Source organism: Brachycentrus maculatus, unplaced genomic scaffold, assembly GCF_059751285.1.
Source record: "Brachycentrus maculatus isolate JH-2025_06_01 unplaced genomic scaffold, ASM5975128v1 h1tg000656l, whole genome shotgun sequence".
NCBI lineage: Eukaryota > Metazoa > Arthropoda > Insecta > Trichoptera > Brachycentridae > Brachycentrus > Brachycentrus maculatus.
This window is the reverse complement of record NW_028281391.1, coordinates 650469-663772: the sequence shown is the minus strand read 5'-3', so window position 1 is coordinate 663772 and position 13304 is coordinate 650469. Positions and strand designations below refer to the sequence as shown.

The following is a 13304-nucleotide window of genomic DNA, read 5'->3' as shown; positions in this document are numbered from 1 at the left end:
CTTTCAGGACGTTTTCAGATTGAATTGGGAAACATATGGTTTGGAAATAGAATGAACGATTTGTTTTGAAAAATATATGTATTTCATGAAAAAGAGATAGTAACTGAATAATTTAAGGTACATTAGCACTATGTACATACATTTATTGTCATATTCAGGTCAATTGTATTCCAATGAATTAGACATAGAATAATAGGTCCATTTTTACAGTCTACTGTTCTTTTATATTAATATATTATAAAATGTAAAATGATTTAAAATTTCCATCTATTTTAGAATTTATTTGTTGAATGGTGTTAAAAAGTTGGTTAAGTAGTTACCACAAACAAATCAAATCTCTATTTGTGGACTATGACATCTAAGAAAAAAGTTTGATTCTCCCCTTTTTGAATAATTTATCTTGAAATTCTATAAAAATATACATTTTCATTATGTTAACGGAGGTTTAAATTTTTTTATCCTTTGAAAAAGTGCAGTCTATGTAAAAGAACATTGGACAAGGCATTTTATCAAAAAAGTGTCAACCAGAATCTAGATGATACTGTTTTTATACAATTCTGATTTTGGATGAAATTTGATTGATATGATGCAATGTTTTATGCACTGTTACGTGTAATTAATAGATAAACAAAATAATATAACTCCATAACAACTAAGAAAGGTTTTAATTGTATTTCGAGAGACAAAGTATTTTTAAATAACATAGAAAAGAAAAAATCTTTTTTGAATAAGTAGTTATAGCCTAAAAATACAGGTGATTTGTTTGAAATTTTAATATCTAGATTCAAGATATTCAATTACATTAAAAAGAGGTAGTTAATCCTGGGGCTTAGGTATCAGTAAAGGTTGATATTTAGATAATATTAAATCAAATTATTTTTATAAGACCACCACTCCGTAGAGGTGGATAAAATAATTCATTAAAAACGTGTCGAAAACTGAAATTCCTGAAAAACAGGATCAGTGAATATTGACTTCATTAAAACCCAAGCACCGTATGTCTATGGTTCCGCGCGCGTGAAATAGGAGTGAAATTATGACGGTGTAAAGTACGCCATAACTATGGTACATCATATACCATACAACAAGACTGTTATAAGTTGAAAACTAAAACTTAAAAAATCATAGAAAAAAAACTTGTTAGAATGTTCATTTTTTTTGACAAAAGGGTTTTGTTGTAAAATAAAAGGAAAAATACCAAAGTTGTCATCTCGTCTTTTTAAGTGTCGTGATTTTAAAAATGTAAAGCGATTTGAGATTAGAAGAAAATAAAAATAGTTTAATTGGAATAAGCTTAATATATACTTATTATTTACTTATTATCAATTACTCATCTGATGGCGCAACAATCAGTCATAATTTACAAATGTATCGAACACCTTTCCAGTATGCGGAAGGATCTTAGACTATAGCATAAATATAAAATGAGAAGAATGGTAAACGTTACGCAAGTGAAAAAAGTGGTCACTTAAGCCAGCCAAAAGCCAGGTCGTAAGCCCAGGAATGCGCGGAATTTCATATTTTTTCATTAAAAAATGGGAAAAACAATACACTAGCGCATGCTTTGGTATGACTTTGATCTATATATAAAGAAGTTTGAATTTCCGTAGTGTGGTTGTCAATTATGGGTAGAATTGGTAAATGTTACACGTGTGTAAAGTGAGGACTTAACCAAGCTAATGACAGTCGTAAGCCCTGTAAATGCCCAGACTTCCATATTCATCTTAACCTATGTTGAGAAATTAACAAAGTGCGATACAGGTTTCAAATTGAGTTGAGACACCTTTAAACAATAATTGACTGGGGAGGATATTTTTTATATCTAGACAGATTTTGAGATGCAACACTCCTGCCGGACGGATGTGACATACAGCCTCCGTCATACAGCCTTCATCATAAGGCCCCCCACCCGTGCGCTGATTCGCTATTCATGAAGGCTAATTGCTGGCAGATTGAGCTCAACGTTTCGTGTAATACAACATGAGTAATTTGGGAAGAATTTTAGATGTTGATGGCGCAGGTAATATGACCTGGATGTGGTCATGGGGAACACAACAGCTTTCGGGGGAGTGATATTATTTAATTATTCTGAGGACATGAGCTTAATATTATTGATGATCGAATTGAAAAGTTTGTGATACGAATGGAATTTTTAATGAAAATTTTATTTTGTGAATACGATTTCTTTAAGTCTATTGTGACACGTATTTCAATGCATTCCGCATCGTAATGAAACATACGGGGTTTTTTGATGATGCAAAATGCATCAAAACACGTATCAAAATATTTTTTTTGCACAATATACCTCGATATAACGAACTTATTGGGAGAGAGGATGTGCGTTAAAGCCCAAAGTCCGTTATATGAAAATAGATTAAAAATATACATTACAAAAAATAATTATATGAACACTATATTCAGGTATAAATAAACAATACAAAACACAAACAAAATTCTATTTATTATATTTTCTTCGGACACTCGTCGTAAAGTTGCTGTTTGATATCATGCGCTTGCTTTCGATAATCCTGCTTTGAAAAAGGAAACGAGTTTTTGTTTTCACTTTCGAAGTTTTGAGAAATTATTTGTGATTATTACGGCCGCTAAAATTTGTGTTTACATGCGTCGATACTTGAATTTGAGCATGGACATTATTATTAACAGGACTTTATTTTTATTTTTTAATATTTGAATAATTTATTTGTCCGTTATATGCTGAATTTCGTTATATCTGAAGTTACGAGGTCCGTTTAATTGAGATTTTGCTGTAATAGCAATATTAAGTGTATGAATATTACCTCAAAATGACTGTTGACTGCATTCAGTCTACTTTCATCCCTCTTTTTCCAATCCCGTACTTCATTTTTACATATTAGGGTTGGAACTAGAACTCGACTATGTACTGCCATTGAAGCTTTTGCTGATAAATTTTTATTTGCTTTTTCCGATTAAATTATTCACTATTGTTTCCATAAAAAAAACAAAACCATTGATGAGGTTCAAACGTCGTAGTAAAAATCAAAGCCGTTGATTTTTTTGAAGCTGATCTTTCGACCTAAAATCCAGTTGTTCTTTTACTCCTTTGAATAAATATTTTATGCTTTAGGATCTGAAATTTTATCAAACATTATCCTTTATATACGGGTAGGTGGGATGTGCGTGGGAAATCGAACACTCTTGTAGGATATGTTATATGTATATGCACCTGTTTGTATGAAACTTTACTCACCAGCTGTACGCTTCTGAAATGGGTATACAATATATCGCTCACTCCTTTCAAGAACGTCATAAATCAAAAAACTTGATTTTTCAGGAGAACCTTTTTAAAGATTAAAAATATAACAAAATGTATTTAAAATAAATATCAAGCCACTTATTGAACTTTTTACTGTGCTACAGATCTTTTTAGGTAAAACCTGAAAGTTTTTTCTCCACTTAAAAAATTACTAATATATTTAAAAAAATAATAGAACAATACCTTTTCTTCAAAATGCAAAAACAACACTTTCTGCCCTGTAGCGGGTAAATATTAAGTTAAAAAGTATGGCGCTTTTGCTGGGATATGGTACATATTATGGGCATTCCGAAAACATGCACAACTGAAAATTTACGATTTTTGATTTATGACGTTCTTGAAAGGAGTGAGCTATATGTCAAGGTAGACATCAGTGCTTGGTTGGATAGAGGCTAGGTTGCGAATCTGGCATCACGGGTTCGATTCTCGCCAATTGTAAAATAATTTTTTAAAATTAATTAGTCTGGGAGTTTGTGCTGTATTTTTCACATTTGCCTATAATATCATCACTACCTTACCTACGGATAAGCCACTAAAAGTAAGGGCTTTGCGACTTATTCCTTTAAAAAAAAGCATTACTAAAAAAACAGCATCTTCTTGTAATCTCTCAAATTCTCTTATCATAATATTTGTAAAATTTTTGTGTGTTCAAATAAAATACTTGTTTACAAATCTGGGTTTTTTGGGGGATGAACTTTTTTAATTTTTTATAAATCTCAAATGAAGAAAATTTTGGATATCTGGGTATTATGTCAGGGCTTATGACTTGTCATAGTCTGGTTAAATGATCATTTCACTAACGTGAAACATTCACCATTCTATCCATGATTTTTTTCTCCCTTTGACCAACATCACTATTTTTCTTTTAAAGAACTCTTACATAATTCGTTGATCTCATGACGCTGTAAATATATGTTCACAAGAGTCATCTATGAAGGATTGAAAAAGCTTATATTTAGGACCCTTTTGGAACGTTTGCAAGATCTGAATCCCAGATTATTTTCACATTCTGAGTAACGCACGCAAACATGATTTTAAATTTTTATGCAGCTTTTAATTTTACCAGTTATTTTTAATATTTTTTTGAAATTTTGAGTATTTTATTCAGGCGTTCAATTTAAAGCACATTCTTTAAAGAAATCTGTTTTACAGTATATTACAATACCAATATAAATTAAAAGCTCATTTCGGAGACTTATGACGTCGTTTGAAAAACTCTGCCTCAGGGTTTTCCATCCCTCCTTATAAAATAGATATCAATTTCAAAAATGCGTTTATTTCAAGTAAAAGATAATATAATTTTAAACACAGATTTTTCCAATATTTAAATTATACTCCGAGACATAAATTACAAACTCAATTTAACGAATGGCAATTTGATTTTATATCTCATGAATTAAATCAACTTCTGAGAGGTGTCACTTAAATTAATTTCATCCCTCCCGGTAATTGATAATAGATTCTGAAAGAAAATTTCAATCAATCTACTCATCCGGTATGTCTTCATAATTTCGCCATAAATTTGGATATTATATAAGACAATATTCGCTGTATTATGTAAATGGATTTTTCAGCGAGCTTCGAAAGCTCAAATTTAACTGAAAAACCTTCATTTCTTAATTGAGGAGTGAAATGTTTATTTTACTCAGTGGGGCATCAACTTTACGAGATTAATAATGTAACGTAAATAATATGGAGTTTATAGTGCTTAAAGACGTGTATGTTATTTCGCGTTTTGAATAATAATTAAAAGCAAACAAGAGACAATGTTATCAGTCATATTAATCCCATATACATACATACAAAGAAAATACATTGATTTATCAGTTTATATAAGAAAACTAAAGCGCAACATAGTAAAATACCTACAAAAATCATAAATTCTTTTTTTCTCTGGACTACAAATCATTATTATTGTAAAACATACACTTTATTTTAATGGTTTAATACAATAGGACAATAAAATAAAACATGAAACAATAGATAAAAATTACATACAAAATCATAGTTTGTTGATGCCTCGATTAATCTAAGCTCCTAAAAAGGATAATACGATGGTTTTGCTGGCAAAATACAAAACAGAAAAATCTTCTTGGTTGGCAGGATTTTTACAATGATTGGTGTGGCGTTCTATTCTTGTTGCCTACTGTTTTGGTTGGTTAGTTAGTTAATACAAAAAAATATTTATTATTATTTTAACAGTCGTATTAAAAATATTAAACTAGTAATACCAGTTTCATTTATTCATTTGTCAGTCACTTTATGATAATTTCTTTCCGTTTTTAATTAAAAAAAATTATGTGATATCAAGAGTGATATTTACCAAATAAAACTTCAATTTTAAAATTGAAACATATTTGGTGTATATCGAAACCGAACAAATCGAGGGATTGGTTGAATGTTTTTATATAATAAAATTGTCACAAGGAAATAAAACCTTATTTACCATGCAATAAGAAATATGTCAAAATCAATAAACATACCGATGAAGGCTCCACGTGTCTGGAATAAAGGGTCCTTTTTCCGAGATTTTCCTTTAGTTTGAAGATTTTTGTTATTGACGTGAACCAATAATCTTCCGATAATTGATGGATGTCAAAAATACATTCAATGTTTTGCCCTTTATGTACGATTTCAAGGAAGTTGAGTTGTCGTGATTTTATATATTTTTCATATCTGCGATACATTTTTATTTCAAAAATATTAATCTTTAATGGAAAAAATAAAATCTGCTGTTATAATGGATATTCTAATGAGTGAAAAGGTCTTTATTTAAGTAGCAACACCTGCGTATTTTAACCAACATTTTCAAAGCATTGTATCAAGCAATTTCGTGATTTATTATTTACATTGTAAGGACAGGGAAGGTAAATGTGAAAAATACAACACAAACAAACAGACCAATTGAAAAAAAATCTTTCTTGAATTCATTTTGCGAATGGCGGGAATCGAACCCGCGAAACCAGTTTCGCAGTCGAGCGTCTACCTAACTACGCCACGGCGATTTACTGCGGTATAATTCGGGTAATATAATTATAAGTTTATTTTGTAGTGATTTTCTGCTGAATCCGAAAATATTTTGAATACATATTTCATTATAAGATTTTGAAATTATGATGAACGTTATTTTAGATGGTTTGGCTGTATTCCCATTATTTTTCACTAAGAAAATTTAAAAAGTTAACATAAAAATAGGAATAAAATTGTACTTGATTAAGGATTTTTTATGTACTCTAGGATCACTTGTCCCGAAATATGTACCTTAGAATTATTTCAACCGAACTTAAATCCACAGTTCGTGAATTTCCCAGTATTTATCAAACACCGGGTGACCAGGAGATTAGGTCCTTATAGAAGGTAATGAGAGAATGGCAACCCGAAATAATTCCTGCTCTTGAAAATGCTCCCCGAAGTTCCATTATTAATTTTACGCCAGGTATTACGTAGAATGTTTAATTGTTTATTATTTGAGTTTTCGTAGAATTTACGGCGAAGTATTTTATATATTTAGCATTTGTAAGGTACACGCCTAAAACTGGGATAATATAAACATTGCTCAACTCAAAGAATATTAAAAGTCAAATGGTGCTCTGTTAGAGTTATAGTGAACAAATTTGAAGTATAATAAAGAAGAAATGTATGCAAGATCAACCTCGAATAATTTTAGACACTGGACGCCTAAAAACATGATTCGCAATATTTTTGAAGCTTATAATTTCACCTGTAATAAAATATAGTCACAGAATTTTGGATATATCCAAATCCTTGTTCAGAAATTTGGGTTTCTCCGCTACGTTACTCTAAGTGAAGAAACCCAGATTTATGTACATGGATTTAGACGCACTCAAAATGATGAAAAAAAAATAACTGACGAAATTATAAGCTTAAAAACTTAAATCATGTTTTCAGGCGTTTATATGTGTGTTACATAATTGGGTAAGAATTTATACAAAAAGGATCCTGCTTAATAAAAACCTTATTTAAATCAACCATAGATGCTGCTGCGAACGCATTTATGAAGTTACTTGTGAATCAAATGATAAATATAAATGTATGATTTAAGAAAAAATGATCAGTACAATTGTCAATCAATGAGTAGAACCTTGTACATTATAAGAAAGGTATTAAATGCAATTCCCATCTAAAAAAATTTTTGAGTAGAATGGTGAATGTTGCATGTTTCTAAAGTGATCACTTAACCAACCTTAGACTGGTCATCAGCCTTATAAATACTCTTAACCATATAAAATTCTTCATCTGTAATACATTAAGGTTCGTTCTTGACGTCGTTAAACTGTTCAGAAGGTCATGCGAACACACCCCATAATTAAGCGAACAGGGATTTTCGACCCTTCCCTTGGATACGACAACACTTATCCATGTATAACTTCACAACGATTGTTCCAGTACCTGTCTCTTAGAGAAGTTGGAACGGAACTAGTTTCGTTCTTGTTCTGTTCGGTGTGCGACAAGACCTTTGTCGCAGTATGGCCATTCGAGAACCATCGACTCAACAGAGTTAGCTGTGAACGCTACGATAACATGGACATCGTGTTAATTTCTTCTGCTCTTGTATAACAGGCACTAAATAATAGTAATGTTCAGTCCCTAAAAATGATCATTTCTAAAGAAATACTTGTTATCAATATTTTTAGTGTGTCCAAATATTTGTTCACGAATCTGGGTTTCTCCACTCGTTTTTTTTTTACATTTTCAACATATTAACACATATGTATGAAAAATGAAATTAAAGATATTTTGGGATATTTACAGGGCTTTAAACCTGTCACAAGCTGGTTTACACAAGAGCAACTTTCACGATTCTTCTAACCATGATTGACAACTACATTATTTATATTTTAGAACTAACATAAATCTTTAATCTCATATCACTGAATATGTGAATTCAAAAGAGCTTCCACTTTTCACTTGAACTTTCACTGAAGACTTAAAAAAAATAAATTTGATTAACTTTGATTGTTATATTATTTCGATAAATAAAAATACTTTGTGTTTTGATCCACCCACATTTTTATAAACCAACTTGTTTCGGCAACAACCTTTGCCTTTCAGGGTTTAATTTATGTCATAAATTAAACCCTGAAGAGGGCAACAGGTTGTTGCCGAAACTAGTTGGTTAATAAAAATGTGAGTGGATCAAAACACAAAGTATTTTTATTTCTCGAAATAATATTTCAATATGATCCACAAAGTTCATGCTTTCAATATTCAAAACGTTGATTGTTAATCATTACAAACGTGTAAAAAAAAACAGTTAGTTTATAAGTTGAATGTGGTTTGTAAACGAATCAGAGGAAGATAGAGGAAAACTTGGCATGATGGCCTTAAAAAATGGTCTGTTTAGAAGTAAGAATAATCGGCGGATATGTATAAGAAGGTACATAAATGTGGACGAGGCAAAGATTGTTTTCAAAAGCAGATTGGTTTGACATTATTTTTTCTTTTCCTACCCCTACAAGAAGGTGATGTTGTTGTTAGTTTATTTGTACAAATATTTATCAAAAACTTATATTAAAACTGTTGGGTAATATATCCATAATTCAACAAGGTTTATTTGGTTAAATTCTACATTTATTTATGTATATGTTAATACGTGACGCGTTTCGTCTTCTTAGGACATTATCAAACACTCTAATGTGATTGATAATGTCCTGACAAGACAAAACGCGTCACGTATTGACATATACATAAATAAATGTAGAATTCAACCAAATAAACCTTGTTAAATTTTGGATATATAACCCAACAATTCAATTTGGAATTCTACCAATTGTCTGTATTTACAATAAATATATTAAAACTGTTTCAAAATTGATAAATGTTTCCAGAAAATATTTACAAAACGATGAACCAAATTAAGTTTTTTCCTTTGGAAAATATCATATTGATATCTTTTGTTTTTTTTTTCCAAAACTGATATAAATAAAGAACATGTTCTTACGTTCACATGTGGGTAGTTATATCACAATTTCCATAAGCATTCGATAAGAAAACTCCGATTCCAATTCCAACCCCCTTTACCTGCCTTGCATTGCAAGCTTCGTACAGATTTCAAGTTTAGCCGAGTTGTGTAAATATGCATAAGAATATTCCGATGCCGCGGGAGCCAGATTGATATCTGTGTGGGATGGAGGGAGGCGTGTGAAGGTTTGAAGGCGGTTTGAGGGTGGTTTGAGGGTGGTTTGAGGGTGGTTCGAGAGGAAAAGTACGAACGAAATTCCAACCGAATAGGTAAAATAAATATTTGGAGATATTAAAGAATTGTTTGGAATATGTTGTTGAACGATGTCAGCATTTATTTGAACAAGGAAATGAGTATGTAATAAAAAAAAAACATTTTTTTAAATTTCATTTATATTGTATGAAAAGACACTTTTTAGTGGATCACAATTATTTAAATTTAAAAATAAAACACTTGTTAACATTTTTGAGTACATTAAAATAAACACGACTAGTTTCGAGGAATACAGATGTTCAACCGGCGAAATAGTTTAATATTTATATATGTATGGGAGTAAAGCATAGTGTTGGCAAAAGAAAGATGAAAGTAAAAGTCAATTGCAGCTACAACTTTGACGATGCAAACGTGAAATACAACAAAGAACTTCATTTGTGTATACAGTAATTGAATGAGAAAACGTTGATGTACCTAATGAATTTTCGTAACGGTGAATTTATTCATATGCTTTAATATTCAGATTCAAACCAGCCGTTAAAATTATTATTGAATTATGAAAGTAGACTGAATGTAGTAGAAATACGTTCTCTTAGACGAATGTGTGGCAAAATGTTGTTGAATGGAAAATGTAAGGCTGAGTTAAACATTGTCGATTACATTAAGAAATATGGTTGAGTTAGTTTTGGTATGTGAATCGAATGAGTAAAAAAAGGAAAGTGAAACAAATTTATGAGGCGAATGTGGTTGGTAATATACGATAGAAGCAGAGGAAGATCGAAGAAAACCTGGCAAGATCAAGATATTTCAAATATTTGGGCGAAGTCAGATCAGGAGTTGGAATAATCGTCGTGTATGTATTATATGAACGTGGAAGACTGAAGATTTGTAAAGCGTTCTATTCTCTCTGCTTGCTTTTGCGGGGAAACGGCGTAATGGTTAGTTAGATTAGTTAGTTTATATTTAAGAAATCACAACGGCGGCTGCTTGAACAATTTGCATTCGCTTATTTATTTTTTTACAAAAATGTTAATAATATTCATATTTAACCACTCACCGAGATTTTAATGTCTACCAGTTTCGAGACGTACCCATCTCTTCGTCAGGATAATGACTACCACAGCATGCAAACAATACCACCCTTCGAGATAGACGTTTTGTGTAGTTTTAAGTGTGTAAATGGTGCAATGGTGGTGAAGGGTGGTATTGTTTGTATGCTGTGGTAGTGATTGCCCTGATGAAGAGACGGGTATGTCTCGAAACCGGTAGACATAAAAATCTCGATGAGTGGTTAAATATTAATATTATTTACATTTAAGTAAAAAAAAATAATAAGTAAAAATGACTAACCACAATGTAAATGCTTTAAATATGAATAATATTGAGAATATTTTTTTTTTCGGTCTGACTATTTTTGCATGATAAGGGAGTCGAATTCATAAAAAAAAGTATTATTTTATAGTATATGATAGTTACGGCACTATGAAGGCCAATAATGGTACAAAAAGTGTGTTACAATTTACGTACCCAGTATTTCATTTTCATAACTCAAAAGCTCGATTCAAATAATTTACGTTCTTCATTAATTTTAACGGCTGGTTTGAATCTGAATATTAAAGCATATGAATAAATTCACCGTTACGAAAATTCATTAGGTACATCAACGTTTTCTCATTCAATTACTGTATACAGTATCAAATGAAGTTCTTTGTTGTATTTCACGTTTGTATCGTCAAAGTTGTAGCTGCAATTGACTTTTCCTTCTCATATAAAGTATTTAGTATCACATGAAGTAATATCTATTAAAAAAAAATTTCATTACATCGCTCACTCCTTTCATTTTTGCACGTTTTTGGAATGCCCTAAAAATGTTCTATATCCCAGAGAAAGCGGCATATTTTTAACTTTATATTTACCCGCTACAGGGCGGAAAGTATGGTTGAATTTTTTTTTAAAAATACTTATACTAAATATTTTTCAAATGTTGAAAAAATATTACGGTTTTATCTAAAAAGATCTGTTGCACAGCAAAACGTTCAATAAGTGGCTTGGTATTTACTTTCTAAACATTTTATTATATTTTTAAACTTTAAAAACGATCTCCTGAAAAATCAATTATTTTGATAAATGACGTCGTTGAAATAAGTGAGCGGCATATTTTTGTTTGTGAACAAAATATTTTGCATCATATTATGCTCTATCATAAAAAAAAGTATTTTCTACACTCCAGTGATCAATTTTTCTACACAGATACTGAATGTAAGTCAGTAATCATATTTTTTATTATTACAAAAGGAATGAAAAAAATTTCGAAAAAATTGGTTTTAAAAAAAAAATTAAAATTAATTTAATTTTTATTTGGTTAAAACTATTTGCAAAAAAATCTATTATGACACGTGTTTTGATTCATTCCGCATCATTTTCAAATACCCTATTATGAGGAAGCAGCGAGATGGTTAGTTGGCTAGTTAGTAATTGATATGTTGTCTTTTTTATTTCAAGGGTGAGCAATTGCAGAATAATCCTGCCGACGGCCTCGTAGTCCTAGGGAGGACAATGAGAATCAGGAACTTGACAAGAGAGGACTCAGGAAACTATTCCTGTAAGGGCGCCAACACGGAAGGAAATGCCAGAAGCCAAATCCTTACGTTGAAAATTCTATGTAAGTTTTCTTTTCAACTTATTTTCATCCGTGAGCCGTACAAATCTCACTTTCATGACAAAACATGTAGGGAAAATATCCTTAGAAGTGAGTTAATTTTTTTCGTAAAGGTTAAGCCAAATTTATAAGCAAATTACTTGTATTTTCAGTATTATTAATATTCAAAGCATTTACTTTGTAGTTAGACATATTTACTTTTATATATTTTATTTTACAAAAATATAAGTAATATTAGGGACCCTAACTGAAATTTTTTTGTTTACCGGTTTCGAGACGTACCCGTCTCTTCGTCAGGACAATCATGACAATAGTATACAAACAATACTACATGGTATGATAGTGACGTGTTTTTGTCTGCATGCTATTGTACTGTTTGTCCTGGCGAAGAAACGGGTACGTCTCGAAACCGGTAGACAAAAATATCTCGTTGAGGGGTTATGGACTAATATTACTGAATTATTTTTTTTAAATATATGAAAGCGAAATACTTGTTCTAAGATATCAAGTGTCGTTTTTGTATGAACAGAGTAATTTTGAAAATTTAATAACGTATTTAAGACAAAGGTATTGGAAAAAAAGTTTATTTCTTAAATTCGTATTAAACCCATACTTAGGCACATTTTTATCTCCGTTTATTATAATTCTTTTCAGTTTTAATAATTTTGTTTCTTGTTTAACATATTGACGAAATATTATCTTATAATTTAATTTGTCAGTCTCTTTGTAATAATAACCATCCATTTTGAAAATATCAGATATCTTTATCAATACGAGTATAACGTGTTTTCTTTTTCTAAAAAAATAAATTGTACTTTTTCTCAAATACGTGTTTCAATGCATTCTGCGTCATTTTTTAACATAGTGTTTAAAAAAATCATTTTTACCAAGTAGTATGAATAAAAAAAACTGATGGATATTAGCACCACCATTTATTAAAATATATTGAGATAGGTATTTGAATTTATTTCGTAACATATTAAAATACAGTGTTTGGAAAAAAAATTACTGAGTAAAATTAAAAAAACGAGCTTATAGATATTATCACAACGTGACTTCTGAATCAATGAATGAAATGAAAGTGTTTTCATCTGATGTCGAGAACGTCTGTAGTAAACTAGTCGAGTTTATATTAGAAAAAAAACTAATAAAAG

At 30.5% G+C, this 13304-nt stretch overlaps 1 protein-coding gene across 1 annotated transcript in view; it reads left to right on the top strand.

Annotated features, from left to right (window-relative positions):
• The window catches only part of LOC148300785 (cell adhesion molecule DSCAM-like), a 232891-nt gene that overhangs the window by 191461 nt on the left and 28126 nt on the right, over nucleotides 1-13304 (top strand). Inside the window, exon 10 of the mRNA XM_088274307.1 lies at nucleotides 11994-12153. Coding sequence (XP_088130433.1) covers nucleotides 11994-12153 — 160 coding nt within the window. The remainder of the gene's footprint in view (nucleotides 1-11993; nucleotides 12154-13304) is intronic.